At 37.4% G+C, this 27899-nt stretch overlaps 5 protein-coding genes and 1 long non-coding RNA gene across 7 annotated transcripts in view; 3 read left to right on the forward strand and 3 right to left on the reverse strand.

Moving 5' to 3' along the window:
• LOC111324219 (RNA-binding protein 5) overlaps positions 1 to 1797 on the reverse strand; it is a 21919-nt gene extending 20122 nt beyond the window's left edge. The window contains exons 1-3 of the mRNA XM_022927713.2: positions 1693 to 1797; positions 1270 to 1405; positions 247 to 799 (exon numbers count right to left, since the gene is read on the reverse strand). Coding sequence (XP_022783448.1) covers positions 247 to 799; positions 1270 to 1301 — 585 coding nt within the window. The 5' untranslated portion in view covers positions 1302 to 1405; positions 1693 to 1797. The remainder of the gene's footprint in view (positions 1 to 246; positions 800 to 1269; positions 1406 to 1692) is intronic.
• On the forward strand, positions 1770 to 15377 carry LOC111324229 (CXXC-type zinc finger protein 1). Its single transcript, XM_022927732.2, has 17 exons — positions 1770 to 1885; positions 2543 to 2638; positions 3285 to 3355; positions 6337 to 6437; positions 7162 to 7274; positions 7422 to 7508; positions 8290 to 8364; positions 8533 to 8616; positions 9126 to 9197; positions 10567 to 10769; positions 11770 to 11878; positions 11967 to 12062; positions 12621 to 12734; positions 13797 to 13840; positions 13992 to 14082; positions 14708 to 14860; positions 15210 to 15377. The coding sequence occupies exons 1-17, from the start codon at positions 1853 to 1855 to the stop codon at positions 15318 to 15320; spliced, it is 1653 nt and encodes a 550-aa protein (XP_022783467.1). The 5' UTR covers positions 1770 to 1852; the 3' UTR covers positions 15321 to 15377.
• A 755-nt stretch (positions 15378 to 16132) lies between these two features.
• LOC111319445 (large ribosomal subunit protein mL46) lies at positions 16133 to 19586 on the reverse strand. The gene is made up of 5 exons (XM_088761693.1): positions 19475 to 19586; positions 19079 to 19356; positions 17556 to 17759; positions 16661 to 16768; positions 16133 to 16340 (listed from the first exon to the last, which is right to left on the reverse strand). Exons 1-5 carry the CDS (start codon positions 19569 to 19571, stop codon positions 16197 to 16199), a joined length of 831 nt encoding a protein of 276 aa, XP_088617819.1. The 5' UTR covers positions 19572 to 19586; the 3' UTR covers positions 16133 to 16196.
• On the forward strand, positions 18194 to 20883 carry LOC111324230 (lysophospholipase-like protein 1). 2 transcript variants are annotated; one of them, XM_088761694.1, is made up of 3 exons: positions 18194 to 18549; positions 19720 to 20038; positions 20542 to 20883. In XM_088761694.1, exons 1-3 carry the CDS (start codon positions 18444 to 18446, stop codon positions 20867 to 20869), a joined length of 753 nt encoding a protein of 250 aa, XP_088617820.1. In that variant the 5' UTR covers positions 18194 to 18443; the 3' UTR covers positions 20870 to 20883. The 2 variants fall into 2 exon arrangements, with proteins under 2 accessions (XP_088617820.1, XP_022783468.2); XM_022927733.2 differs by lacking the exon at positions 18194 to 18549 and having other exon boundaries at positions 19638 to 20038.
• Positions 20884 to 23970: 3087 nt separating this feature from the next.
• Positions 23971 to 27899, forward strand: part of LOC111319444 (uncharacterized) — a 6566-nt gene continuing 2637 nt past the window's right edge. Inside the window, exons 1-2 of the mRNA XM_022922220.2 lie at positions 23971 to 24661; positions 25524 to 27899. The exon at positions 25524 to 27899 is cut by the window's right edge and continues 2637 nt beyond it. Of these exons, the coding sequence (XP_022777955.2) occupies positions 23971 to 24661; positions 25524 to 27899 (3067 nt within the window). The remainder of the gene's footprint in view (positions 24662 to 25523) is intronic.
• Positions 23985 to 25705, reverse strand: LOC148730515 (uncharacterized). Its single transcript, XR_016001926.1, has 3 exons — positions 25571 to 25705; positions 24781 to 24927; positions 23985 to 24120 (listed from the first exon to the last, which is right to left on the reverse strand). It is a non-coding gene; the product is annotated as an uncharacterized LOC148730515 (long non-coding RNA).

Consider the following 27899-nt stretch of genomic DNA (forward strand, 5'->3'; position numbering starts at 1 on the left):
TGTGATCACAAAGATAACTGATTCAGTTCAAATTAGAAGGGATCTGTACCACCTACAGATACATTATTTTTGTACGGTGCCCAGCATTTGAACATATACCTCTAATAGGTGGTATTTTAATTTTGGGGGGGAGAAAACTTTTACCTTTGATAAACTTACAAGAAAATAAAACTATCACAATTTCTTTCAAATTTGATCAAAAACAGGATGTAAATTATTTCCCAAAATAAGGAACAAGTGTACAACTTCGTCACTGTGATATCCATCATTCCTCTTCCAATTCCTGCTGGAGTATCCTGTTCTGTCTCTGTTATCAAAATCCCAGTCACGGTCTCTATCATGGCCTCTGTCCCGATCACGGTCACGATCGCGGTCACGATCCCTGTCATTGTCTCGCTCTCTGAGCCTTCCATAATCTTTGCTACCATCAAAGTCACCAGGACGATCTTGGCGATCACGATCATAACGGTCTCTGTCCCAATCTTGGTTATTGCGGCTGTCACGATCATAGCGATCTCTGTCATGAGACCTATATCTATCTCTAATTCTCTCTTTATCATGCTCATTATCCCTAACTCTTTCTTTGTAATAATCCCTATCGCGACCAAAAGGATCAGCTGCATCACCCCGCCTTAAATCGGGACTTCTTCGACGTTCATCTCTGTCTGATCTGATGTCCCTAAAACGGCTCAGCTCGCGGCCAATGTCACGTTCAAGGTCGCGGTCTCTGGAATCCTTACTGCGGCCATTACTTCTGTAGTCTGAACTGCGCCTTAGATCACTAGGGTCATCCGTCATCCTACATCAGTATTTTAAACCAAGGATGGAAAAAGTGAGTCTAGACTGAAAAAACACTTTTCTGTGACCTTACTCACCTTGGGATATCAAAACAACCTTTGACTTTTGACCTTTGTGATCCCTACAATAAGTCCCTGGTAAGGCCTAGTGGAATATTCTTACAATTTGTTTGCCGTAAGCCAATGGAATCCAAGCAACCACACCTTGGGATCATGCAGCAGCGAAGGGTCAGAGGTCAAGCTTGGAGTAGGGTCTCATAGACTCTATCTGTGATTTGAGATGCCAAATCCTCAAAACGTAATTCCCGTTTTTGATGCACGAAAATCCAGAATAGTACAAAAAGATGATGATAATACCTTTACTCTTTCAAATGTAACAATCACCATTTAATATGCAGTGAACTATACTGCATGGATACAAAACAAACCACATTTCACAACACTGAATTATGTTAGACATAAAGTTCAGAACCTTTCAGCGGTGTCTTCCCGCCTAATGTCCATTTTGTTAACTTCTGAACAAGGAAACTGTCCGCCAATAAACTTGGAATTGAAGATCAGGAGCGACCTACAAATCCTGCGATCGATCGACCAATTACAACAGTGACCTGCAATTGATACGAGGATAAATGTTCAGTAAAACGATCTAGTGAGGTAAATGCAACCCAAAACAAGATTCGGAACGTTCATCTCTTTCGACACGAAGACAAGGATGATATTTCGACGTTAAGTGCAAGCTGAGAGAAAAACGATGCCAATAGTCCCAAGATGGCGGCGATGTGTAGCGAGTAAGTGTGGCTTTCTGAAGACAGATCCGAGTCACTTCCAACGAATGACCTGTGAATAAAACGTTAGCTAAAATAATTCACTTCATTTCGTATTTCTCGATACAAACCTTTCGTTTATTGGCAAAAGCGAAGGGTAATTTCAGTTAAAATTAGCTCACATGTATCTTGTTTTTAAGAAATTAGCCAAGGAGGTACGGATACTCAGCTTTCACATGACTGGTTACCAAGCAGGTTTCCTGCGCATGTCCTCAAGACACTCAAAACAAGATGGCTGAGGAAATGGAAGGCAGCGGCTCAAAGGTATTTCAAAAGAACATCCAAGAATCTTTGTTCACCCTCTGTAATTAGGTTCTCTAATTATTAGAATGTTTCCAGGCGATCTTTTCCAATTTGACCCAAATCTTTGATCGAGCAGTCAGGTTTTGAATGTGCAAATGAAATCATGTTATTAAGAATTATGTATTTGATTATAATGATAACATTCAAATATGGTAGCTTTATTTTTCCAGTATACTGATTGTACAAATTTTAATTTTACAAAGTAAGCCTTAAAGAAATTGGGACCATATGGGTATTTGAGCCATTAACCTCACGCCCCTCAGTCCTGACATGATACGATGCCTTAACTAACTGCACCATGGCGACACTGCATGTCAGTTGCAGCTGATGTTTTGCTCTAAAATTGATGATGAACTACCGAGATGAAATGAAATGGTCGATTTATCTTTGCAATGAATTATACAGATTGAAGTTAAGTGGGACAAAAAAAATTAGAATCCTCATTTGATCCCGTTCATTACACATAAGTGCATGTGCCTGCTTTTGCCCAACCCCCATCGATCAAGAGGCTCCTTAGCTAAGTTGTTTCAATAATACATCAAGTTGTATCCCAAGATCCTAGATCAAATCTGGTTGAATTTTCATTTTTTCTTCAATATCTTTGCTCTATTTCCAAAGCTAAAGGAGGTAGCTCGTAAATTTAACATCTTACCTGAACGACAAGCAAAGGTGAATTACCTAATTGCGGCACAAGAGAAGGCAGAGGCTGCTAAGGTAAAAGTTCCTATTCTATCATCTTGAAATTCAACACCAGTAATTATTGTACAGCCTCATAGCTGCAGGGCCAGACACTAACTTTTCAACTTACCAGCCCAGAGACTTGTGATGTCTTAGATGTTACGACAATTTCAGTTTGTTTCCTAGTCAGACTGGCTACTAGAAATCGAAAATCACTAGCCAAAACTGAATTTCTATTAGACTGTGTCTAGTTGGCTACCGTGTTATTGTTGAGCCCTGAGCTGTATTTATTACTAAATTTGCTTTCAACAGTATTTTTTATCATAACCTCTAGCTCCCCTCTCCACCTTTTGTTTCATGGCCATTTGACTAGTTATCATTTGCTCCGCCTGCTTAGATAAAACCAGACTTGTAACTGTATAGTTATTACATCTTCTAGCTTAGTGTAACTCCCCATGTATTCGTTACCAATAACTACCAAGATTAACCAATTGAAAATAATTATTATGTTGTGGGTTGTGTTCAAATCTGTGTTGCAGTAAGAAGTAATCATAGTAGTGGTAGTTGTGGTTGTAGGTAAAGTTTAATCTGATTTTAGTAATATTTGTAAACAATTCTTGTAAGTGGTGTTAATTATTTTATACAGATACAGCTACTGATTCTTGTCATTCTAACAATTTAGGAAGAAAAGTCCAAGAAGGATGATGCAGTTTATTGTTTGTGTGGTACAAGTGACACCAGTCGATTTATGATGTAGGTACTGATCACCATGTAGAAGAACAATCTATACAGTAGCATTATAATAAATGCACTCAATTTATAGGAGTTAGAAGTGAAAGTTATATTAAGTTTTAGTATAATTTCAGAGCTGAGCAAATAGTTTCCAGCAATCTGATTGGTCGAGCGGCTCCTTATATGACGCTATATAAACCACTCCACATGGTTTATATAAAATGTTAAAATAAAATATGTTAATAAATGTTATAATTTTAGAAATTTCTCTGTTGCTCAGCTCTGAAATTATACTAAAACAATTATTCGCCTCAGGTTTCGTGAATATCATCGAATAATCCCCTCAACTTCGACAATATTCACCTCACCTTAATAATAATACATGTAACAATCTTTTATTAGGAAGCTCTATCACAGTAGTGGTTTACATAGAGGTCCTAAATACTAGATGTGTATTATATAAAAATACAATTAAAATATAGAAATTTGAGCTAAAATCGAAATATAAAAATGATTACAACATATACACTGCAAAAATTAATTTAAAAAAAAAATAATTATAAAAAGCAGAAAAAAGACACTTCTTAAAAAATAATTGGCAAATATTGTTAAATATTGAATGACAGGTAACTTATCCTTCTGATATCAATAGAATCCAGCAAACAGTTGTTATCTTGATCTAACACCAAATTCTCATAAATAATTTTCAAGGAAATGCATAACAGCTAGAGAGGAGAATTTACAATCAGATCTCAGAGTTAAAGTATTAATGTTAGAGAGTGGCATCAGATGCATATTTTGTATTCTGACACTTTGTGATATCTAGCATATGCTGCCCATTATAGGAATGCTTTTCTGTAGATTTTTGCTTATTCATCAGTACTACCGTACTAACAGCTTTCATCAGTACTACAGTACTAACAGTACTAAACCTCTCGCGAGCAAGCATGAATACCTACATACTAGCGTACTAACTACAGCTCTCGAGTGAGCAAGCAAGAATACCTACGTACTAGTGTACTAGCGCACTAGCGTACTAACTACAGCTCTCGAGCGAGCAGGAATACCTACATACTAGCGTACTAGCGTACTAAGTAAACCTCTTGAGCAAGCATGAATACCTACATACTAACGTACTAGCGTACTAAACCTCTCGAGCAAGCATGAATACCTACGTACAAGCGTACTAACTACAACTCTCGTTCTTCTCACGCATGCTATGAAATTGAACATTTGATTTAGTCTGTGAAAAAAGGAGGGCAGTTTGTGTTATTGAGAAAAATAATACCATTAAAATTGCACTTGCAAAGTTTTGGAGTTAAATTATTCATATAGATCTGTCTTATTAGATATTTTGTTGTGTAGTATCGCTGAGTATTTTTACCAGTTGTGCCGCATTTGCCGTATTTTGTGGTACTCGGTAAGGACAACTCATCACGGCTTGTTGCTCATATGTTTAGTACGTTAGTATTGTAGTACTTGGTCCAGACATTTCATTACGGCTTGTTATTCATTTGTTTAGTGCGTTAGGACGTTAGTATCCTAGTACTCAGTACGGAAAACTCATCATGGCTTGTTCTGAATTTGCTTAGTATGTTAGTACATTAGTACCTTAGTACTCGGTACAGACAACTCATCACGGCTTGTTCTGAATTTGCTTAGTACGTTAGTACCTTAGTACTCAGTACGGAAAACTCATCACGGCTTGTTCTGAATCTGCTTAGTACGTTAGTACCTTAGTACTCGGTACAGAAAACTCATCACGGCTTGTTCTGAATCTGCTTAGTACGTTAGTACTTAGTACTTGGTAGGGAAAACTCATCACGGCTTGTTCTGAATCTGCTTAGTACGTTAGTACCTTAGTACTCGGTACGGACAACTCATCAAGGCTTGTTCTGAATTTGCTTAGTATGTTAGTATGTTAGTACCTTTGTGCTTGGTACGGAAAACTCATCACGGCTTGTTCTGAATTTTCTTACTACGTTAGTACGTTAGTACCTTAGTACTCGGTACCGACAACTAATCACGGCTTGTTCTGAATTTGCTTAGTACGTTAGTATCTTAGTACTCGGTACGGAAAACTCATCACGGCTTGTTCTGAATTTGCTTAGTACGTTAGTACCTTAGTACTCGGTACAGAAAACTCATCACGGCTTGTTCTGAATTTGCTTAGTATGTTAGTACGTTAGTACCTTAGTACTCGGTACGGAAAACTCATCACAGCTTGTTCTGAATGTGCTCAGTACGTTAGTACCTTAGTACTCGGTACGGAAAACTCATCACGGCTAGTTCTGAATCTGCTTAGTACGTTAGTACGTTAGTACCTTCGTACTCGGTACAGAAAACTCATCACGGCTTGTTCTGAATTTGCTTAGTACGAATTAGTACCTTAGTACTCAGTACGGAAAACTCATCAAGGCTTGTTCTGAATTTGCTTAGTACGTTAGTACCTTAGTACTCGGTACGGAAAACTCATCATGGCTTGTCCTGAATTTGCTTAGTATGTTAGTACATTAGTACCTTAGTACTCGGTACAGACAACTCATCACGGCTTGTTCTGAGTTTGCTTAGTACGTTAGTACGTTACTTAGTACCTTAGTACTCGGTATGGACAACTCATCACGGCTTTGGAAGGTTTATTACTCAGCCGTAAGACCTATTTGTTTTATCTTCTTTTTCAACTGATTATTTCCTAAATTTATAATTCCTTTGCATAGATGTAGATAAACAAATAAAAGAAAGATAGAATTTTTAGGTTTATAATGGGCAAGAACAGCAGAACTTAAACAAGTCTGATCAAATAGGCTTAATTTTAATAGAATGTTAATCATCCGTACTAAGCGAAAAACAAGAAAAAGTGAATCCTATTTTGGGCATGGTCTAATATCTAGAGCACTTGAATGTGTGTTGTTACTTTGTTAAGCACAGAAAGAACACTCTTTTTTTTGCTAGAGCTGTTAAGGGTACTGGTACATTTTTATTTTTATATGTCTCTTGCTCAGATGTTGTGATAGATGTGACGAGTGGTTCCATGGGGATTGTATTGGTATAACAAAGGTGGAGGCCAAAGAGATCAAGCAATATTACTGCAAACAATGTTTAGGTTAGTAACAGATAAACTTGTAATTTCTCCCAACAGTATTATCCCTGAATCCAATGTGAAGGTCACGAGAGTTCAAGAAATGATCATGAACTCAAGACATTCTTGATTGTTGAACAAATTCGTGGGACTTTTGAAATAAAATGCATAAATAACAGTACGGAGAACTTGCATAGGGTTTTAGGGTTCTAGGGTTTTAATAGGGTTGAAAGATAACTTTTTCCATGCAGCCATTGCTGATGTATTTTATTAAACAATTTACCAAAGGCAGGTAAATTTACAATAGGACATGGTTGTCTTCTACTAATTAATTTCCCTTTCCCTTTCCCCTACCCCAATTTCAGTTAACAGGCCAGACCACAACACTGGGAGCTACATTCCCTACTCTTTGCGATAAGTCTGTGGGTTCTTTAACGTCCCCTGCTAACCAGTACAGAAAAGATGTAGGAGACAGTACCTATGGTTTTATCGTCCTTATCTGAAAAGACTATCTAGAATGTCTATCCATTTCTTGATATAATAGAAAGGTAGCACATCCTCCTCCGTTATTTTAAGACCTTAAGTGTTGGTCTGGTCCGGGGCCCAAACCCTTGACCTCCTGCACAGCAGTCTGGTGTTCTACCACTTGAGCTAACAAGGTGGCAGTATGTTTTCAATTTAAAAGAAATGTTACAGTTACTGTACTAATTTCAAGGTACACTCCTCTTTCATTTATTTCCTGTCTTAGAAAGCGACCCAGAGTTGGGCATAAAGTACAGGATCAAAAAACCAAAACCTGAGAGGAGAGACAAAGTTCCCTCAGAAAAGAAAGAAAAACAGCATAGCTCATCAAAAGATGATGTAAGTTCTATGTTTGCGAGTCCTCATACTTGTCTATTCAATTATTTTTGTCAGTTTTCTCTTTTAATTGTTTTTATCTTTTTCAAACTCAGACCAAAAGTTAAAACAATTTTGACAAGATGGATGTTTATTTTAATTTCACTGCAGAGTGAACGCAAGAGATCAAGGAGGACATGTGGAGAATGTGTTGCATGTGTTAGGACAGAAGACTGTGGACAGTGTGACTTCTGTAAGGTACTGTGTCACTAAACAGAGCCTGTTAGATAAAGCCTCTCCTTCAGAAAGCTTTAGTCGATTTGAATAAAATGTTCTTGACATGCCTGTGTATCTCCTTGTCTGCACCAAATTTGGAGGAAGAAGTTAGATTTGAATGCTTAAGGGAAGGTTGATTGATTAACTTACTCTGTGACTGAAAGGCTAAATGGATGGATGACTGACTGACTGACTGCTGGCTGATGGACTGGCTTATATACTAATTGATTGACTGATTGACTGACTGACTGGCCAGCTGGCTGATGGACTGGCTTATATACTAATTGATTGACTGACTGACTGACTGGCCAGCTGGCTGATGGACTGGCTTATATACTAATTGATTGGCTGACTGACTGACTGTCTGACTGGCCAGCTGGCTGATAGACTGGCTTATATACTGATTGATTGGCTGACTGACTGACTGACTGACTGACTGGCCAGCTGGCTGATGGACTGGCTTATATACTAATTAATTGGCTGACTGACTGTCTGACTGGCCAGCTGGCTGATGGACTGGCTTATATACTAATTAATTGGCTGACTGACTGACTGACTGACTAACCAGCTGAATGACTGGCTGACTGACCTACTAACTAACTGACTGGCTGGCTAACCATGGGACTGGCTAACTTACAAAGTTAATGGCCAAGTCTACTTACTAACCACTAGTATACAGTCATCTGAATGGCTAGTTTACTATCAGGTAGCCACCAGGAATGAAAAACTGGTTGACAAGCTTTAATTTCTTCTGTTCTTTCAGGATATGAAGAAGTTTGGTGGCCCCAACAAGATGAGACAGAAATGTCGCTTACGACAATGCCTTCTCAAATCAAGGGTAAGGATTTCTTCCCTTCAGAATGATCATATTTAAATGTACACTTTGTTCAACAGCTTTAAATTTCCATGTAACTGTGTTTCAAAAAGTAAGACTTTAATTTGTGATAGGTTTTTTGCCATACCATTAACATTGGTTTGAACCTACTGGTAACTTGTTGTATTTCAGGTTCTACTCAGAGGTGGCACTGCATACAGGGACATGTTGAAGGATGAAGAGAATAGAAGAGAAGATGGCGATATTGATATTGAGGTACAGAACAAACTTTTAAGAATGGCTGGTCTTCCTTCACTTAAAGCCTTAGCTTGTGTGATGTATTAATGACAAAAGAGGTTATTCATGTCTCCTTAACCCTTAACAACCAAACGCCAGTATCTATATTCTCCCTACTCTTCTCCAAATGTTTCTTTTGGTACTAACAAGGAGAATTTGTACAACGATCAAAACTTCTTAGGTTGGTGATCATTTCCTTTATTAATAATGAATGATTTAGCAGTGTGCTGTAAAGAGAAGTTAGGTGCTGGTAAGTCTAAGGCTTTAAAAGGTGAAATTTGATGCTTAGGCTAGCACATAAAAAACGCTGAATTTTACAAAATCACTAGAACCTGTTACATTTTTTTACAATTATTTTTTTGCACTCATAAGCCGGTGATTCAAAACTCATACAAACAAGAAGTTAATGCAACTCTTAAGCCAATTCTCTTCCAAACAACTGTGTATGAAATTATTATTGACAACAAACCATTTATTCTTCATAACAGAGTATTACTCCATTGAGAAAACAAAGAAAAGCAGTGAAGATGAAGCATGCCAAGTCTTCCGAGAGTAGAAAGGTTTGTTAGTTTTGATAGTGTAGTGTTTACGGTGACCAAAATCTAAATTCTCAAGTTCAAGGACGTGTCGCTCCAAAACGCGGTTAACGAGGTGTTTGGGACTATTTTACTGATCGAAATGACAACCCAAAGTTGACTGTTTGCACGAATCTTTATTCTTGAAAGGCAATCGACCACGAACCACAATCAATGACGAAAATAACGATTATTCTGACAGTCAATCAATCTATCGAACGATCAATCGTAAACTGAAACAACGATACAACGAAGGTCTATCAATCTAACAAAAAGCTGCAGAATACATGATCAAAGAATCGCATCTTAAATACTGGGCTCTAAAGTCTATAACGAGATTAACAATACAAGTGAAACAGAACAAAAGTTTGGAAACAAATTAGAATAGTTTTGATGACTGATAAACAGCCCATTGTTCTATCTAAATGATGGGCGTTCACTGACTCACAAATTGGCATGAATTTGGCCTTTAAATCTTAAATCTATACAGATCATTGCAATATTTGTTTGTATATTGTCGCCCAACACTGAAAACACTGGAAAGGAAAAATCAAAGTTACAAAGGTACTCACATATCGGTCCCGCTTGTGCCAGAGGTTGAGAAAACGAAAGGGCAAAAGTTTACCAAGGCTATTCAAAACTTACGAAGAACTGATTAAAGGGATGCTAAATTTGCCTTTTATATGCGCGTGGTGATGCTGAAAGGTCCAATTACAAAACCAATAGAAATACAGAAAAACAGATAAGCATTGTAACTATGTGGCTATCTAAGATCATTCTGAAATTAGTGAACTAATCAACAATCAATCAAAAAATGAGCCTTTTGGCTAATGTCCTTAACAGATAGTATTTTGAGTATTGCAACTAACCCAAAGGCAAAAATGTTGCAGTTTTAATTAAGACAGGGTGAAACAGCTTGCTAAATGGCAAAGTTGATGATCATTTCCTCTGTTCGCGTGACCTTAATGTGCGATTCAGGGGTGATATTGTAAGGAGAAATTAGATGCTGGTCACTTTTAGGGTTTAGAGGCTTAAAGGCTGATAGTTTCTAGAGAAACTGTTTGGGGCTGCGTCAGTGGGGGTAACAAAATAATTTCAATATATCAACTAAGTTGAAATGGTAAATTGGCCACTGTTACAATTATAAAATCTGACGTTTCGAGCGTTAGCCCTTCGTCGGAGCATCAGAGCGTTAGCCCTTTCGCTCCGACGAAGGGCTAATGCTCGAAACATCAGCTTTTATAATTGTAACGGTGGCCAATTTACCATTTCAACTTTGTTGAAATTATTTACCATTTCAACTTTGTTGAAATTATTTAGAGGGTTAAGCCTCTAATATCATTGTTTTAAACAGGAGAAGCTGAGGCAAACCAGTGAAAGGGCACGCAAAAGAAAAAGGATTATGTCAAATGAAGAAAAGAGTCGACTTTCCACTGAATATTGTGAAGAGAGAGAAAGAGAGGAAGTAAGGCAGTGTTATGGTCTTGGGTGCACCAATGCAGCTCGTTCAGGTTCAAAGTATTGTAGTGATGAGTGTGGCATTCAGCTTGCTGTCAGGTAAAATTGTAGACAAATCTTGTCAATCTGAATCTTAACAGATTACAGGTCAATTTTTATTTTAAATTATCAAGATTGTAATAACTCATGACAATACATGGTAGCAGGGTAAGCTTTCATTTGAATGGTCATGTGCTACAGGTGTATGACAGAAATTTTAATTTTTAACATAATATTAAAAAAAATTGATCATGCAGATGTATACAGGTAATAAGCCTGTGGTACTAATGCCCCACTAGTATCTGAGAAGCACAGATTCAGATCACTTCAAAGCCTGAATCTTTAAGGCTTCTTTTCTGCAGTTGCTTAACTCTTTCACTCCCAAGATCTTGTAATAAATTCTCCTTACTATCTTCCATATAATGTTTTAATGTTAGTTTGGAGAATTTGGTATTGGATCAACTAATAATCCCCTAATTGATATTTTTCTTTATTCTCATCACTTGTTTGCTTGATTTTGTATTGAATATAGTAAGGAGAAATTCTGTCTTGGTCACCCATGGGGGAATAGGGTTAAATTGAAGCTCACCTGAGAGGATTGTTGCATTACTTGGGAATTATAAATTAAAGTGTCACAAAACTAAGAGAAGATTCCTGTTTTCCACTTAAAACACTTTTAAATTATTGGTCTGCGACATAACCTTACAGAGGTATCTTGAACTTCTGAAAACCTTACTGAATCTTACGATCTCAAACCTTATTTATAGTAGTCGATTACGTCTTACCTATTTCTAAAACACTATTTGTAGTAGTAAGAACATTCTAGATGCTAATGATGAGAATTATCCCTAAAATAACTCAACAGAATGTTCTGGAATAAGGAGAAGTTTCTAGCACAGCTTATAAATATAGGGATGTGGTAATCCCATGTTCTAAATTATTCTTTTGATTTCTGGAAACTTTGTTATATAAAAGTAAAACATTGAGCATTCTTATCTTAAAAATTTATGTACATATCAATGTTGTATGTTCAAAAACTTTTCAATTTTTCTCTCTGTAGACGTATTCAAGAGATTTTACCTCAGAAAATGGCTCAATGGCAAAAAACTACATGTGTGGCCAATTGCAAGGCTGAAGAATTTCTGCAAAAACTGGCTAAAAAGAAAGGGGTACTAAATTACGTTTACATCCAAGTTTATATGCTTTTACCAATTTCTGCCCTTCCTCATTTTTACAAAAACAGTCTGTTCCTTTCAGGAAGCTCAGGAGAAGTTGATGGAACTTGACAGACTGAGTAATGAACTTGATGCTTTTATCGAGAAGACAAAACATGCTACAGTGGAAGAATCGGAGGTAATAACGTTTACAGTGTGTGAATCTATACCTGTGATCACTAAAATCCTATTGTCAGACTTCATAGTGTCATATTCAGGGCTGGGAAAGTTGTAGATTTTTATGTTTTTAAAAAAGTGTGATTTGTTATTCATCTCTCCTGATATCTTAAGACATGTATGTTATGATTGTAGGGACACAGCAAACGGCTCAAGTAAATCAAACAATAACATAGTTTTAATAGTCCATGATCGAGCGAGCACAAGGGAGCGTACCAGGTCACATGACCATGATGTAAATAACAATGACATCATAACAATGTAGAGCAGATTTTTATACCATGGTCTGCAAAATTGTCTTCAATAATGCAATACTAACTGAGGAAGTTCCAAATCCTTTTAATATTCAAAGAGTTTAAAATGAACTAAGATGATGCAATATAGTTCAAAAGACCACTCAGCCGTGAAAGAAACTTGTGCACACAATGTATTTCCAATATAGCACAATTAGTCGTGTACTTACCAAAAACTGCTTTGCAAAACATTCTGTTAGTAAATTAATTTTTTTGTTCTTTATCAGGCACAAGACATGGAAGTAGAAGGTGAAACAGATCTTCAAATCCACTGCATCACCTGTGGACTTGCATTAGCTCCTAAAGTTGCCCTCAGACATATGGAGAAATGTTACATGAAGGTTCATACAAACTTTTGCATACAGTCTAAGCCTAGTGGCTGTAATATGGCTTATACCCATCACTTTTCCCATGAACACACTCCTTCCCCTCTGTGACATGCCTTTGATCAAAATAATTTGGTTCCACAGCCACACTGATAAATGTAAATTGGCCACCATATTTAACAGTTATTCCACAAGCACGCGTTGGATATGCGATGATAGATAGCCAACTCGGCACATAGCGCCGAGTTGGCTATAATCATCTCATATCCAACAAGCGCAAGTGGATTAATTGTTTTATTAAATACGCCCCCAAGATATTAGACAAATCTTACCAAATCTTAAATTTTTTAGCTCCCTTTCAATTCTAAGCTGACGCGTATGCTTACCATGATATTAATTTTGTAGATTATGGTTTAGTATAATTTCAGAGCTGAGCAAAGAGTTTCCAGCAATCTGATTGGTCGAGAGGTTCCTTATATGACGCTATATAGACCGCTCCACGCGGTTAATATTAATGTTAAAATAAAATGTTAATAAATGTTGCTAAAATGTGATGATTTTAGAATTTTCTCTGTTGTTCAGAAATTATACCAAAACAATTATTCGCCTCAGGTTCGGTGAATATTGTCGAATAATCCCCTCGACTTCGTCTCGGGGATTATTCGACGATATTCACCTCGCCTTCAGTGAATAATTGTTAAATATTGTCTCATATACCATAATGGCTAAGCCAATAAAAGTCTTGAATTGCATTATCCAATGATCCAGTTTTTAATAATGAGTATTAGCCCTTTGCAATTCACTCTCACTGACAAGGGCTAGCACCTGAAACTTCAGCTTAAGGATCTCTTCATGGTGGCTGATTTACATTATCAACTCAATTTATAATACCAAATTATCTTAAAATACCCCCACCAATGCAGCACCACAGTTTCTTTTAAAACTTGCCCCTTTATTCATGTCTGTAAACAGTTTAGAACAGGAGAGTTCAGCATGATCAAGTACATGTAAGTAGCCATAACATGATGTTACTGATAACATTAAAAATTAATGTACTTGAGTTCTGTTCTATGGCAGAATGAAAGCTTAACAACATTTGGTTCCATTTACAAAAGTGCTGGGTATGTGATTTAGTTGCTGTTTCTGCTTTCAGAGAGAAATCTTAATGTGTCTTGTTTTTTTGTTCTTGATGTTGTTGTTTTTTTCTTTTAACTTGGCTTTCATTGGATTAACCATAACTTGAGATTGAAATTTTAAGTTTCAATTTTTCAGAAACTTGTTCTGTGATAATTACAATGCTCAACAAAAGATTTACTGCAAAAGACTACGAGTTCTGTGCCCTGAGCATACAAAGGAACCAAAGGTATCACCATGTTGATGAAACACATTAACTTGGTAACTGTCACTTCACTTCAAACTTAAACTCTTTTTAAAATGTCCAAAAGGGTACTGCACTCTACCTAAAAGGAACAAGTAACTCGTGTGCCAGTTTGAAGTAACAGATGCTGTTGCTTACTTTTTAGGAACTTTGGAAACCCCAAAACCTAATTTCAAAATTCAAGTTTTTTGAAGATGAACAAAAATTATGAAAAATATAGAAAAAGCTGAATTATGTGTGCATTTGGTTGGTTTTTACTAATGAACTATTGAGGGACAGATGCAAAGATGACATCACCATTTACAATTTTTAGCTTTTTTGTTATATAAAATAAAAGGATTCCATGTTGCCACAGGTCTGTACAGTAATAGATGACAGAAGACCTCAAAAGTTGCTAAGAACATCAGTAACCCATTCAGCTTCACCTTGTGTTCCACCTATTTGTCGTTACCAGATTTTGACCTTACCTGTGATCCATAACTAAACAGATGTATGGACACTTGAAATCTATTTTTTTTTTAATTGAACAAAAGTCTCAGGGCAGGTTTTCATTTAGAGGATCAACCTTGATGGCATCATTATAAACAAACTTTATCCCTTTTTTTTTAAGATCTCTGCCACTGATGTTTGTGGCTGCCCTCTGGTAAGCAACGTCTTTGAAGAAACAGGAGATTTCTGTCGCGCTTCAAAGAGAAGATGTATGAAACATTACTGCTGGGAGAAGTTACGAAGGGCAGAAATTGATTTGCAACGAATACAGCAGGTTGGTTGTTTCCTGTGTGATGTGAAGTGACATTATGTAATGTAAAGTAATGCGATGTTCTACTTTCTCTTGTCAAAACTGTATAATTACTTTTATCGTAAAATAGTCGTGTTTTGTCATCATTTTGATATCATAGTGAATACACTGTCAAAAATGAACCATAAATGTTCCTCTTACGATGTGGTCACTTCAAATATGAATCCCATGTGACTACATTGAGACGTATGATTTTGGGTTTTTATTATTTTTTTTATAAGTCTTTCTATACCCTTCTCAACTACTACTCAAGTATTTGTGTTGTTGAAAGGCGTGTAGTCTTCTTGTCTGAATGATTTTTCTTTCATTTTAGTGGCTAAAACTTGAAGAGGTATATGAACAAGAACGGTCTCTCAGATACGCTGCCACACAAAGAGGAGGGGTACTGGGTCTACTGCTGCATGAGACAACGTGCCATGAATAACATAACCTCCAGCAACATTTTGAAGACTTTGTAATAAATGTATTATTTTCTTCACAATTTTTTCAATGTTTGCCTTTATTTACAAGTTAATCAATCCTGATGCACAACTGTTGGTGAAGTGATTACTGCAGTTTCTATGGGTGGATGGGGGTGGGGCATTGTAAGAAAGCTAGCAAGGGTTTTTATAGACACATTTACTTGTGGAATCCAAGTATGTGCCAGTCAAATCCAGTTATCACACATTGATCTTCAAGTTTCCATTTGCAAAGGGAGGTTACGGGAACAGAGGCTGATCAATTCAAAATCTCCTGAAAAATCTCGTCATCAAAGGCAAATAAATACTTTGCATCAGGTTTTACATTGGAGAACTTAAAGAATTTCCCATTATTTGACCACATTATCAAGACACAGATCTCAGTCTTCTGCATTGCTTGCCCAGGGGCATCAACAAGATTCTGAATGAACTCAACTCCCACAAATCCCCTGGCCTAGATGGTATTCATCCTTTGATCCTAAAAAATTGTGGTGGAACTTACGTAGTCTCCGTCAATTTGCAGTGTTTTTGTGAATAAACAGTTATGTAATGAGTTTACCCCCAAGCTATCTTCCCTTATTCCTCCACCTTTCAAATAGCTATGAAGTAAACTCAAAGATGAAAGACGCAGTGGCCTAATGGTCAATGCACTGAAATCCAGGTTGAAAGGTCTGTGTTCAAGACCTGGCTGGGTCATTGTTTTGTGGTCGTGGGTAAACACTTCACTCTCAGAGTAAAGACTTAACCTTACATAAAAGATAACCACTGAAGGTAATAATTATGATGATGAAGAGACAATTTATTTAATAAAACTGATCCTTGGCTTGTTTTTACATTAACATTTAAAATATAAACCGTTTAATTGTCTTAAAATAATCTGCATCAACAAAGTCTTTCATTTCTTTCCTTGTCACCCAGATGTGATCAAAGTAGCCTTCCTGTAGTCTGACACAACCTGTCACATAGTTCACTTTGTAGAAAAACACCTACAAAACAAAGTAAAGATTTTGAAGACAAGGCCCTTTGCAAAGTAAGACAACAATTTTTGGAAAATGTTGAAGTGTTCCTCTGTAAATGTCTGAGCCCAAAAGGAAAAAAAAAACTGTAAATCTTTTGAGAAAGGTTTTGACTTTGTTTCAAAAAGAGGAAAAAAGGGAGCTGGTTTCATTCTTTTGAAACCATACCAAACATTTCTCTATCACAAAAAAACTTATATCTATGAGGTAGCATACCCTTGCCTTTGACTTGGTACTACTTCAGCTCTTATAATAATTATTATCTTTCTTTTGAATACTTTTGACCTTACCTTGTCATTTTTGTTCTTGTATTTTTTCATCACAGCAATTGGTGCGTTGCTAAGAAACTGAACTTTCAGATCAGTGCCACAAGTTTCACTTAAACTTTCTGATGCTACCTAAAAAGAAATTAAAAAACACAGTTCCATTTAGTTATTGTTAATAGGAGTTGGACAAAACTCTATTAACTGTGTGTTGTGAAAGATAACTACACATTTTTGGTTTGCAGATGAACCCCACGATGAAACCATTTGAATAATAATTATAATAATAATAAAATAAATAGTTACGATAGTAATAATAATTAATAATTTAGCAATAGACATTCCACTGGGTGGCTCTTCTTGCGTATTCTTTCCAGATTGAATTAGAATTTGGAAAGTTGATTTTTGCCAAGGGAGGAAAACTGGAGGACCTGGAGAAAAACCCTCAGAGCAAAGATGAGAACCGACGACAAACTCAACCCACATGTTGTAACTTTTTTGTTTAGTACTCTAAGTTTAGTTTATTTTGCCATGAAAGTGATGCAGCCTTTCAAAACCTAGGGAGAAGGCTGTGCATGTGACCATTCCAGTGATAACCAATATCCTTTAGAATCTCATAATTGAAAAAAACTCTGCATTCTGATTGGTTTACAAAGTGAGGTATTTAGTTTGGGGTTGCAAGTTGAAAACGAGGCTTAGTGATATTGTTTCAAGTCTACATATGCCTAACAACTGTGCTTTCTTTTTTATCTCATATCTATTCAATTATGTGATTCAAGAAAAATCCAACTTGAAAACTGATATCAGTTTTCATTTACAATTTAGTGTGGAATTCCCTCCTCAAATAATGAATTTTCCTTTCAAATTTTTCATTACCGTTTCAGATGCCCTGCACTTAAAAAGACAATAGTGTCAGCAAAACCTGTTGAAGAGTGTCGCTGGTGTTTGTAACTTCACCACAAGGCAGCTCCCATGTTACTGAATCCTTTTGATGTCTTACTAACAGGATTAAGTTATCTTGCAGTTTGCGGTGTAATGATTTAAGGTCAGTTATTTTGTCTGCTTCTGTCTGTCGGCTTCCTGGCTGATACATTCTCAATTCCTCTTCTTGCTCCTCCTCAAATTGCTGTTGAGTTATCATGATGACTTAATTAAATTTCCTCATAGCACTCCATCTAGTTAACCTCTCTAATTGTGGGCTAGAGTTCAACCTTTGGTTATGGACATTCTTTACAGGATTCCAAAAAAAAAGAATCCTGTTCTGGTTGCAGTTGTACAAAAGTGGTTAACAATAACCCAGGCTTGAATTTTTAACTTGTCCTTAATTTCTCCCCAAATAAAGTGCACATTATATTAGGGCCTACATTTTGAGGGGTTTTACCTTAATTTGAGGTGAGAGATTAAGAAAAAAATGTAAACAATTAAAACTATTTGTAAAGCTACAAAACTAACTATAACAAATTCTTGGCTAACCTCTGATTAGCTTAATCATGCTTTGAATAACCTGGCCCAGTTCTCTAAATTTTATCGCCAGATGACCAACCTTTCTAATACCCTTTCCCTCTGGATAAAGCTCCTAACAAGCCACCAGTTTAATTCATATCGCAAGGGGCACCTAGGTTCCAGAGAGTATCAAGAGTGACAAAACAACCAGGCATTTTTTTCTGGTCATTTTAAAGTTTGAACCTCTCAGAGAGATTTAACTTGCATCCTTGTCAATCTTATTTGAGGTTAAACTCACCAATTCCCCCACCTCTATCCCTTCCCCAAAAATAAGTGATGTATCTGATCTAATTTCCTTTCTATCTTCATGTACAATATGACTTCTTGGTTCACAGGTGTCCCTTGCTCATGTCTCAAGAAAAGTGAAAGATTAATTCATGAGAGCATTGAGCATTATGTGAGCAATGTTACTGGTAAGTTGCATGAGGAACCATTGAGAATTTGAATGCATTAGAAGGAAGACTATGGGGAGCAAAATATGGTCGATTTACAATGTTTAAAATTAGGCAATGTGAACATTTTACGCATAATATTAATAGAACTTAAGGCAAGAATTCTGTATAACCCCATGCTTAATCATGCATTCAATTCTTGGATACAGGAAAGCAGAGGCAAAACAACAGATTTCCTTTGGGACAAGGGCTTTGTTTTTGATTGGTATGGGGTTATATGGAAATCTTTCCAGACTTACTCTAGATCTCTCCTTATATGTCCTTTGTGATTTCTGGCGATCTCTGCAGTTTTGGGTTTGCTATATCACAAGTATTAGAAATCGACCATATTTCATTCCCCATACTCTTCCTTATAATGCGTTCAAACTCTCAACAGCTCCATGCATAAGTTACTTAACACTGTGTCACACAATGCGTGACGATTTCATGAATAAATAGATACGTGTTTGAAAACCTTAACTAGACTATTATAATAGCTGATTAAAACAACCTTTCTTTCTGACTCCATCATTCCTATTGCCATAATTTCATCATCGTCATCATCCTTCAGCTTCCTCTTCCGTTCTAGAATTCCTTCCCACTCTACTTCGTCTTCTGACAGTGCACTGTGTTCAAGCTCCAGTTGATCTTGAAGTTCTTCATACCGTTTTTCCAGTTCTGACTTCTCTTTGGTGATCTGAGGCAAACGTTGAACACAAACTGCACTAAATATCCTTGGAATCCTTGGTTTTGGTTGAACTGAGCAGAAGTTCTTGCTGGTGATAAAATCTAAGAGAGAAATATCTTCTTTAAATTGTAATATTTAGATTCAAAATCTTAACGGTGTATTCGCGAGACAAAATGCACCAGACATTTCTATCCCTTTTAAGATACAAAGTGTTCTTACTTGTTATTTTCGCGCTATCCCTGACCGATAAAGGGTAATTCCTTGAGGTAAAACTCCCTAAGACTATTCTCGCAAGTTGAGCTCGCTGAGCCGCCATTTTGAATTATGCTTTGTAACCACTCATTACGAACGCCTGGCTAAAAATTAAGCGTCATGAAGCATCATGGCGCTCGAGAAGTTAAGGTGCGTGACTTCCCTCGAAAAATTTCATCAAATTGGGTCTTTATTTTTCCTCCATGATCAAGGACACACAGCAGAGAGTTCTAGAAGTCTTCTAAAAGGTATTTTGAACAAAGAGTTTGAGTTTGACCATATTCGAGTAATTTATCCGCAAGCCCCAGACATTATTTACCAGGTCGCTCATGGCGGACTTGAACCAGGGCTTTGGTACGAGCGGAACACTTCAAGTCCCACTGCTATGGAGAGGATGGACTCCATTGATCATTCCTGCAGTTTGATTTGCCACTTAATTGATCAAGAGAAAGCTCGTGGAATTCCATTCGATAGGATCGTCATCGGTGGATTTGGTATGGGAGGGAATCTTGCCATGCATGTTGGGTTCAGGTAATGCATGTCTTACGAGATACAATTTTATACGCTATTTTGGTGATCAAATGGTCGATTATATCAACCTAATGCCCCAAAAGACACAAAATACACTGATCCTGCCATTCTTATATCATGAATAACTTGCACTCGTATTTTTAGCGATGATAAAATGAACTAAAGGTAAGTAAATTAACATGTTGTGTGCTAGCGTGACATGTCGTGAGGAACCGTCATTAAAGAAAGCTGCCGTCTTTTCTTTTGGTCATGTTACGCGCATGGAAAAAAAGAAAAAAATTCTGATTCCCCATAGCGGAATCCAACCTCAGACCTTCGGCTCCTGCGCTCCGGTGGTCTAACTGAGCTACAGAGACTCCAAGATGAGCTAAGCCATTAGTAATACGTTCATATATTAATACATGTCACGCATAGAACCACAACCTTAACTAAAATTTGAATATCGCGTGACAAAGAAAACCCACGTGACACTTTAAGACTTTCTTTTTTCTCCTGTCCATCAGGTATCTAACGGACATTGCCGGTGTTTTTGCTCATTCTTCCATCTTCTCGACGCGGTCGACTGTGTTTGAGACAATACGAAAAGACAGAGAGCTCAACAAGGACAAGAAGTTCCCCGCATTGTTTATGTGGAATGGAAGGAAAGATAAAAACTGGTTGAGATGGGCTGCACACGCTGCGGAGAGTTATATGGACTTGAAAATAAAAACAGATTTCCATGTGAATTTCGCAATGCAAGGACATGAAATTATATCAGACGAAATGTTTTACTTAAGGAAATGGGTCGAACGAATAATTCCTTGTCCTGACAAAAATACCAAAGATCAATAAAGTATAAAAATGGGTGCAGTTATTTTTCATTTGGGTAACTGATCAGTCTCACAAGTTGATTTGATTTGATATTCATGATAAACAGGGAAGAGACCCAGAATACAACGAGGATAGAGGCCCTTCTTTTGTTTCTTCTTTTGTTTCTTTATTTTTTTAACATCTTTCTAACAGATTGGAGTGCTTTCAAAGAGTGTCAAAAGCAACCGGTTTTTTCTTCCAGTCGCAGCACTTAAATATCTTTTTAGCTTTTGAGCTATTTCTACCTCGTTCATTCGCCTTGGACTGCTAAAAATGAACAGTCTCATGAATAAATTATTGTGTTCTTTTGAATCTTTTCCGCAAGTACTACAGTCAGTATTCGATAAATTGGTCATTGACCTTTAGGCCCCCCTAAAATTGAGACGTTTATTCAAAATACGAGTAAATCCACCTAAGTTATCGATTGAAACCTCTGTCAAAGTAACTTCAAGCAATCGAAGAACGCGTGACCACTTGTTTCGGCCATCAAAAACTTCGCGTGACCAAAAGAGCCCACAGTTGAGACACCAGAGAATAGGGAGCTTAAGCAACCACGACGAAAGGGACGACGACGACGTCAAGTAATCGCGGAGGGTCTGGAACGAGGACGTCGTTTTTAGCGGGAAAATGAAACTTAAGCAGTGAAGTTGCTCAAAGACGACGACGTCTGAAATTTTTGTTTATTCTCGCTTCGTCAGTTTAAGAAATGACATCGTTCAGAGACCTCCAAAACCTTCTCGGTCATGGATCAAAATTTTCACCTTTATCGAAAGTTCGAGAGTACGTTATTCAATTCTTGAACATCAAAAGTCCAAGGAATTATTAAGCTTTAGCTTTATTTACAATAATTTACGCATGATAAAAGTTTAAAATATAAATTTTACGGAAGTTATTCGAGATTAAAATTCAGTTCTAAGTGTTGCTGGTATAAACAAACCTATTTAGCCCAAGGCTTGCCAGATTTTCAACGTGCGTTAGCCTGATATGTTCTACCTTTGATGCTCCTTCCTTTGGCGAGCAAACGACTCAAGTCTGTCAATTTTAATCAATGCTAGCTAGCGATCGGCACAGATCAGTCGTCGCGCTTCAAACAAGAATACTATTTTTTCCCGTGTGATTTTGTCGGAATAATTTTTATCGCTGTAAATCTAGATCTTTATCAAACATTTCGAAAATAGATTCGCAAAACCTGAGAGGTATTCACGCACGCTCATGTTGACACACCGATCTGAAGAATTCTTTGCTGTTTAAAGCGTCTCGACGGAAGAACAGCAACACGCAAAATGTTCTGGTAGCAATAAACCGACAGTTCCATACACACAGCTTTTGACCGAAAGCAGTGGTGTATTGCACTGCCATTTAAACCTTTTCATTCAATAAAAATGATAAACAGCACTCTTTCATAAAATATACTCAAATAAATTTAAACCTAACGTGGTTGCTTTCACCGCTTGACTTGATATCTGTTGTTCGGAGGAAGGAAAATGAGTTAGTGGGTTTTCGAATTTTATTTGTTTAGAAAACTGAACAGGGAGGTTTAAATCAACCGAAGAAGCGAATACAAACTCCAACCGGCCATAGACTGTCAAAAAAACCACAACAAAGCCGCACCTTTTGATGAGAAAAACTGCTTTGAAGTTCGGAAGTTCACGACGACTTGAAACTGATCCATCTCAAGTCGTCGACGATAAGACGACGACGGAATTCTTGGTTCGCGCTTGCGCAGTGACGTTCTCGCTACTTCCGCTCGTCGTCCTCCGTTCGTCGTCGTGGTTGCTTAAGCTCCCTAATGACGTCATGGGAACGTCCCCATTACTTCTAAATGTAAAGCCAAATAAGCATGTACCTTCTTTCTCAGATTTGTCGCTGTGAAACGCTTACTTGTTTCTTCTTTTCGTGATAAAGGCAAGCAGGTTTGTGTTTCTTTCCTTTTTTTAGGTTGTACTTTCTAACAAAGTGAATTGAAATACAGTTTATTACTGCGTACACAGGTACCGTTCTTTGAAATTTCAACCATTCTTTCTAGCGAGCGTTAAATTGTGAACCCAGTGTTTGTTTAGGAAGGAATTGATTAACCTTTGGTTTAAAATGTTCGATGTGAAGTAGCTTTAAAATTAAAATAACGTTATGTAGGCTTAAAAACCTTGGTAAAGTTTGTATTAATTTTGTCTCAGAGCGTCTTATGTTTCCGTAGCTGTTTGCTATTGGATTCAATTTTTGTTGAACTTTCGTTTTCGATTATCATCATCCCGGGTTGATATCAGATCTGATTACATTTTTCGCAGCTAACACCCTTCACAGCCTTTTCAACAACTCTTAGTCGCCTACTGCCACCTACTGTATGGTTACTTTAATAGAATGAGCACTGCTTTCTATGCAGAAAACACCAAGTCTTACCTCCTAAAGCTTATTATTATGGGTTTATTTATAAACAGGCCCAGTTTTGCCAAACACTCAAAACTGTAGGTCCTGCATCTACTTCTCACATTCTAATTGACATCCTTCCCCCTTCAAAATGGTAAAAATTTAAATACGATGTTCAACTGATGCAATTTTTGAGGAAACTTCCATGATTCTTCTTTTAAGTTCAGGATCTTTGAAATGATTCATAACATCTTTGATACGTTATTGTTCTGTCACGCGTAACTCGTTGCGTTACGCGTCTTCATGTATTGCTTGTTAGGCATTGTGAGATAGCATGGGGCATGCTTTCAAAATTATAATTTTGTAGGTGCTCCCGGTGAATACGCTTTCTTGTTACACCTTAAAACGTTTATTCTCAATAAACCTGGTTACACTGCCAAAAAAGAGTTCTGACCTTGTCTATTTTTTGGGTAATGGATCAGAGCTTGACAGATCGGAACAGTTATTCTTCACAAATTTTCCACAGCCTGAGTATCCTGCATGTCTACTGTATGTGCAACATGATATAAATCACAGAAGGGAGCCTTGATATCCATCCACAAAGTAAAACTGTCCTAATGAGTCTAAGTTGGATTACTTTTCCCTGTATTGGTTCATAAAGAATGAATCAGAACCTCTTTAATAAATGGCTTTACTTATTTGTTTTTGTCAGGAAGACAATGGCCACAGCTGGTGTTCCAGTGTCGTTTTCCTCATCAAAAGAGACCACCAATTATGCAAAACTTTGTCGTCTTTTGGTCGATGTGGGATGTCATGTACTGAGGGACACTTTTGACAGCATTCATCCTCCTAGTGATCTTCACAAAAACCTGATGACACATCATTCCAAACTTCAGATTCTTCAAAAGAAGAGAGTTTTAAATCCAACACAATGGGGAAACCTCTACCCCCCAATACATACCTCAGTATCGTCAAAAAACTTTGACATAACTCTTCTGACAGTCCTACTAAGGAACATTTGTAGCCTTAGTCCCCCAGCCACTGGATGGGATGCACTTCCCCCTGCCACAGATATAAGCACAGAGGCTGACATTGCACGCATGAAATACTTTAGAAATACAGTGTATGCCCATGCTGATAAAGCATCTGTGGATGATGCAAAATTTAATGGGTATTGGCATGACATCAGAGATGCTTTGGTAAGACTCGGAGGAGCTAAATATGGAAAGGCAATTCTTGATTTAGAGAATGAATGCATGGACCCTGTATTTGAGGAACATTACAAAGAACTTCTTAAAGGATGGAAAAGAGATGATGACAATAATAAAGACAAACTGGATGAAATTGACAGGAAACTTCAATCAATAGAAGAACTGGTGAAAGAATCAGTGAGCAAATCAAAACCAAAAGGTAAATAGGTTAGCAGCAAGGTGATGTGAAGACAGGGAAGGTAAAACAAAATTGGTAATAGAGGAGAAGACAACACATTACAAACTGAGGAATAAATCAAAAGATTAAGAACCACCAACCCTTTTATTCAATCCTTTTTTTAAATTTCCATTCCTCCCCTTTCTTTTATCTTTCTATTTTTCCCTTTTTGTTCTGTTTTATTTTCAGAGCTTTCTTTTCCTTCTTTCCTTTCAGTTCATTATCTTTCTTTTCTCTCACTCCTCATTCTGAATTATAACAAAACAAAAGTAAAGTGCGTGCTCTAATTGGTCAATTCAGCATCCACCATTTGCTCATGGGTGTACGCTGCTGACATGAGCAAATGCAAAGACTAGTTTTTCGCGCGTGCTTAGTCACATGAGATTTGTTAAATAAAAGAAAATTCCTCTGCTACAATGTATTAGTGTTATGTTATAAAACAAAATGGTAAATGCCACAGTGTCCACTATTGAGTTATGGTTACACTGGGGAGGTTTGCTAAGCACTCAAGAAGGTGGAGTCGCTCTTGGCTATCGCCTCGAGCGACTCTTACACTTCTTTCATGCTTAGCAACCTCCTGCGTGCATCCATAACTCAATAGTGTATGCTGTGGTGTTTACCATTTGTTCAGTATCAAAGAAAGAAAAGACAAATCAAGCATACAAACTACACAGTCACTTAATTCAAGAGCCTTTCAGCCGTGGAACATTCTCATTTAGTCTTGAATTCTTTCTAAGAGATATGCAATTAGATTTCTGTTGTTATTCATTGAAAAAGAATCTGACTAGGGTGCAATTGATATCAATCCTTTATTTACCTAATACCAACAATACTTTAATTTCAGATGTTGAGGAACCAACTGAACTTATTGAAAGGATTCGCCAACTTTACCTGACACGTGAAGGGCGACTTTCACCATTTCCTTGGTGTGAGGAGTTCAACTTTGACCTTAATGACATATTTACCATGCCAACCATTGTCAGGAGAGACAAAACTAGACGAACGGCAGCAGAACAGGTAACCAGCATAACTGCAGTCTTCAAATCTCACAGAGAATGCTCCAAGCCCAGAACTGTTCTGATTGAGGGAGAACTCGGAATGGGCAAGACAACTTACTGTCAAAAGATAGCATATGACTGGGCCAATGGTCAAGAAACGGACCCCACTTTCCCAGAAATCAAATTGGTTCTCCTACTCAAATGCCATGAGATGTCAGGTGACATCTGGGAAGCAATTGATGATCAGCTGCTTCCTCGAAACATTGATGAAAAGGCAAAGGAGAACTTCTTCAAATACATCCATGCCAATCAGTCCCAGGTACTGCTGATACTTGATGGATTGGATGAAGCACCATCTAATTTTACAAAGATATTTTCTGACCTTGTTGAGAGCAGAGACCTTCCAAAGTGTCGTGTCATTCTTACATCCAGGCAAGAGGGTAGTGTTAAGATGAGCAAGTTTTGTGACACCTTGATTCAATTGGAAGGATTTGCTTCAGAAAATTCTCACAATTACATCACACACTACTTCAAAGACTTAGTGGCAGAGGGACAAAAACTTTTGAATGACATAGAACAAAATATTGAACTTGGAGAACTGATTGTGAATCCCTTATTCACAGCAATGCTCTGTCTTATTTATGAAGATTTAGAAGGTAGTCTGCCTTCTAGCAAGACTCAATTGTATCTTGAAATCATAGAATGCATTCTTAAAAGATTTTGCCAAAAGCAAGGGTTGTGTCACAGTAAAGGCAACCTAATTGATGTTTTCAAAGAACAGCTGGGACAATTGGGAAGAATGGCCTTGGAGGCCTTGAAGAGAGATATGATGCATATTGAAGAGGGTGAATTAACTGGTACAACAAGAAACTCACCTTTATTTGAATTCTTGTCAGTTCAGTCCAGCAGTAGCAAAAGAAGATCTCATTCATACTATAGATTTTCACACAAGAGTTTTCAAGAATTCTTTGCAGGTTTTTATCTCTCTGACCAAATTTCAAAAGGGGAGACAGACTTTGAGAGACTGCTTGCAAACGAAAGAGGAAACCTAAAGGCTATTGAACCAGTCCTTTTGTTCACAGTTGGTATTCTTGGTCATAAAAGTGAAAATGATGCATTGTCTCTTTTAAAAATCACTATCAAGAATATCAATCTTTTCAAAACCCAGCTTTGTCCAAGTTTTTATCTGAATTTTGCTTTAAAGTGCATTGGTGAATCTTCCATAGAAAATTCAAGACTTCAATCCCAGATGATAAATTTATTGGGCGCAAACCTAGAGCTTCAACAATTAATGATAGGTGACCACAGCTTCCCTATTAAGTTGCTTCTTAAGGCCCTTAAAGTTAACAGCACAGTGACTAGTTTGTGGATCCCTATTCCACTTGGACGCCAGTCTGTCCAGTCATTGGCTGATACACTTCGTGTTAATAAAACTTTGACTACAGTTCTCATCACAGACAATTGCATCAGTGCATATGCTGTGCAGCAACTAACAGATGCTCTAAAGCTTAATACAACAGTGCTTGACTTAGCCCTTTGTGGCAAAACATGGGACAACAATGGAGCCAGGATCTTGGCAGGCTACTTGAGGGGGAATAGAACTCTGAGTGCCTTACGTCTCATCGGAAATGACATTGGTGACACAGGAGCCACAGCACTTGCAGAGGGTTTATGGACTAACACCACTTTAAATGTTTTGGACCTTTGGAAAAACCCAGGCATTGGTAATCCTGGTGGTCTGTCACTGTGTGAAGCTCTGAAAGTTAACAAAACCCTCTCCTCATTAAATTTGTCAGAAAGTGGAATTGGTGATGCTAGTGTTCATTCTCTTGCAGAAGTTCTCAAAACAAACACCAGTCTAACTTCTTTGTCATTGTCAGATATCAAAATAAGTCAACACAGCATCAAGTCTATTGCTGAAGTCTTGAGAGTCAACTCTACTTTGAAAGAACTATATTTCCAGGGAAACAAGCTAGGCACTGATGGTGCCAAGTTGATAACTGAAAGCCTTAAAGTCAATACCACTCTAGACAAGCTTGACTTGTCAAGGAACAACATCAAAGCATCATGTGGTCGTTCAGTTTCTGATGCCCTCAAAGTTAATGTGACAGTAAAATCTCTGTGTTTGGCTGAGAATGCCCTTGGTGCTAGTGGTGTCCAGCTAATTTCAGAAGGGCTCAGAATTAATACTACCCTGACCGATCTGTACCTGTCCAAGAATT

The sequence above is a fragment of the Stylophora pistillata genome, chromosome 5 (assembly GCF_964205215.1).
Source record: "Stylophora pistillata chromosome 5, jaStyPist1.2, whole genome shotgun sequence".
In the NCBI taxonomy this organism is placed as follows: Eukaryota; Metazoa; Cnidaria; class Anthozoa; order Scleractinia; family Pocilloporidae; genus Stylophora; species Stylophora pistillata.

Coding starts and splice junctions, on each gene's coding strand:
- LOC111324229 (XM_022927732.2), top strand. CDS start 1,853: ATGGCTGAGGAAATGGAAGGCAGCGGCTCAAAG. Junction 7,509..8,289: donor GACAGTGTGACTTCTGTAAG/GTACTGTGTCAC, acceptor CTGTTCTTTCAG/GATATGAAGAAGTTTGGTGG. Junction 13,841..13,991: donor TCCATTTACAAAAGTGCTGG/GTATGTGATTTA, acceptor TCAATTTTTCAG/AAACTTGTTCTGTGATAATT.
- LOC111324230 (XM_088761694.1), top strand. CDS start 18,444: ATGTACAATATGACTTCTTGGTTCACAGGTGTCCCTTGCTCATGTCTC. Junction 18,550..19,719: donor TTATGTGAGCAATGTTACTG/GTAAGTTGCATG, acceptor TCCATGATCAAG/GACACACAGCAGAGAGTTCT. Junction 20,039..20,541: donor GCCATGCATGTTGGGTTCAG/GTAATGCATGTC, acceptor CCTGTCCATCAG/GTATCTAACGGACATTGCCG.
- LOC111319445 (XM_088761693.1), bottom strand. CDS start 19,571: ATGGCGGCTCAGCGAGCTCAACTTGCGAGAATAGTCTTAGGGAGTTTT. Junction 17,760..19,078: donor TGATGGAGTCAGAAAGAAAG/GTTGTTTTAATC, acceptor ATAACTCAACAG/CAATTTGAGGAGGAGCAAGA. Junction 16,341..16,660: donor ACAAGAACAAAAATGACAAG/GTAAGGTCAAAA, acceptor TTTGTTTTGTAG/GTGTTTTTCTACAAAGTGAA.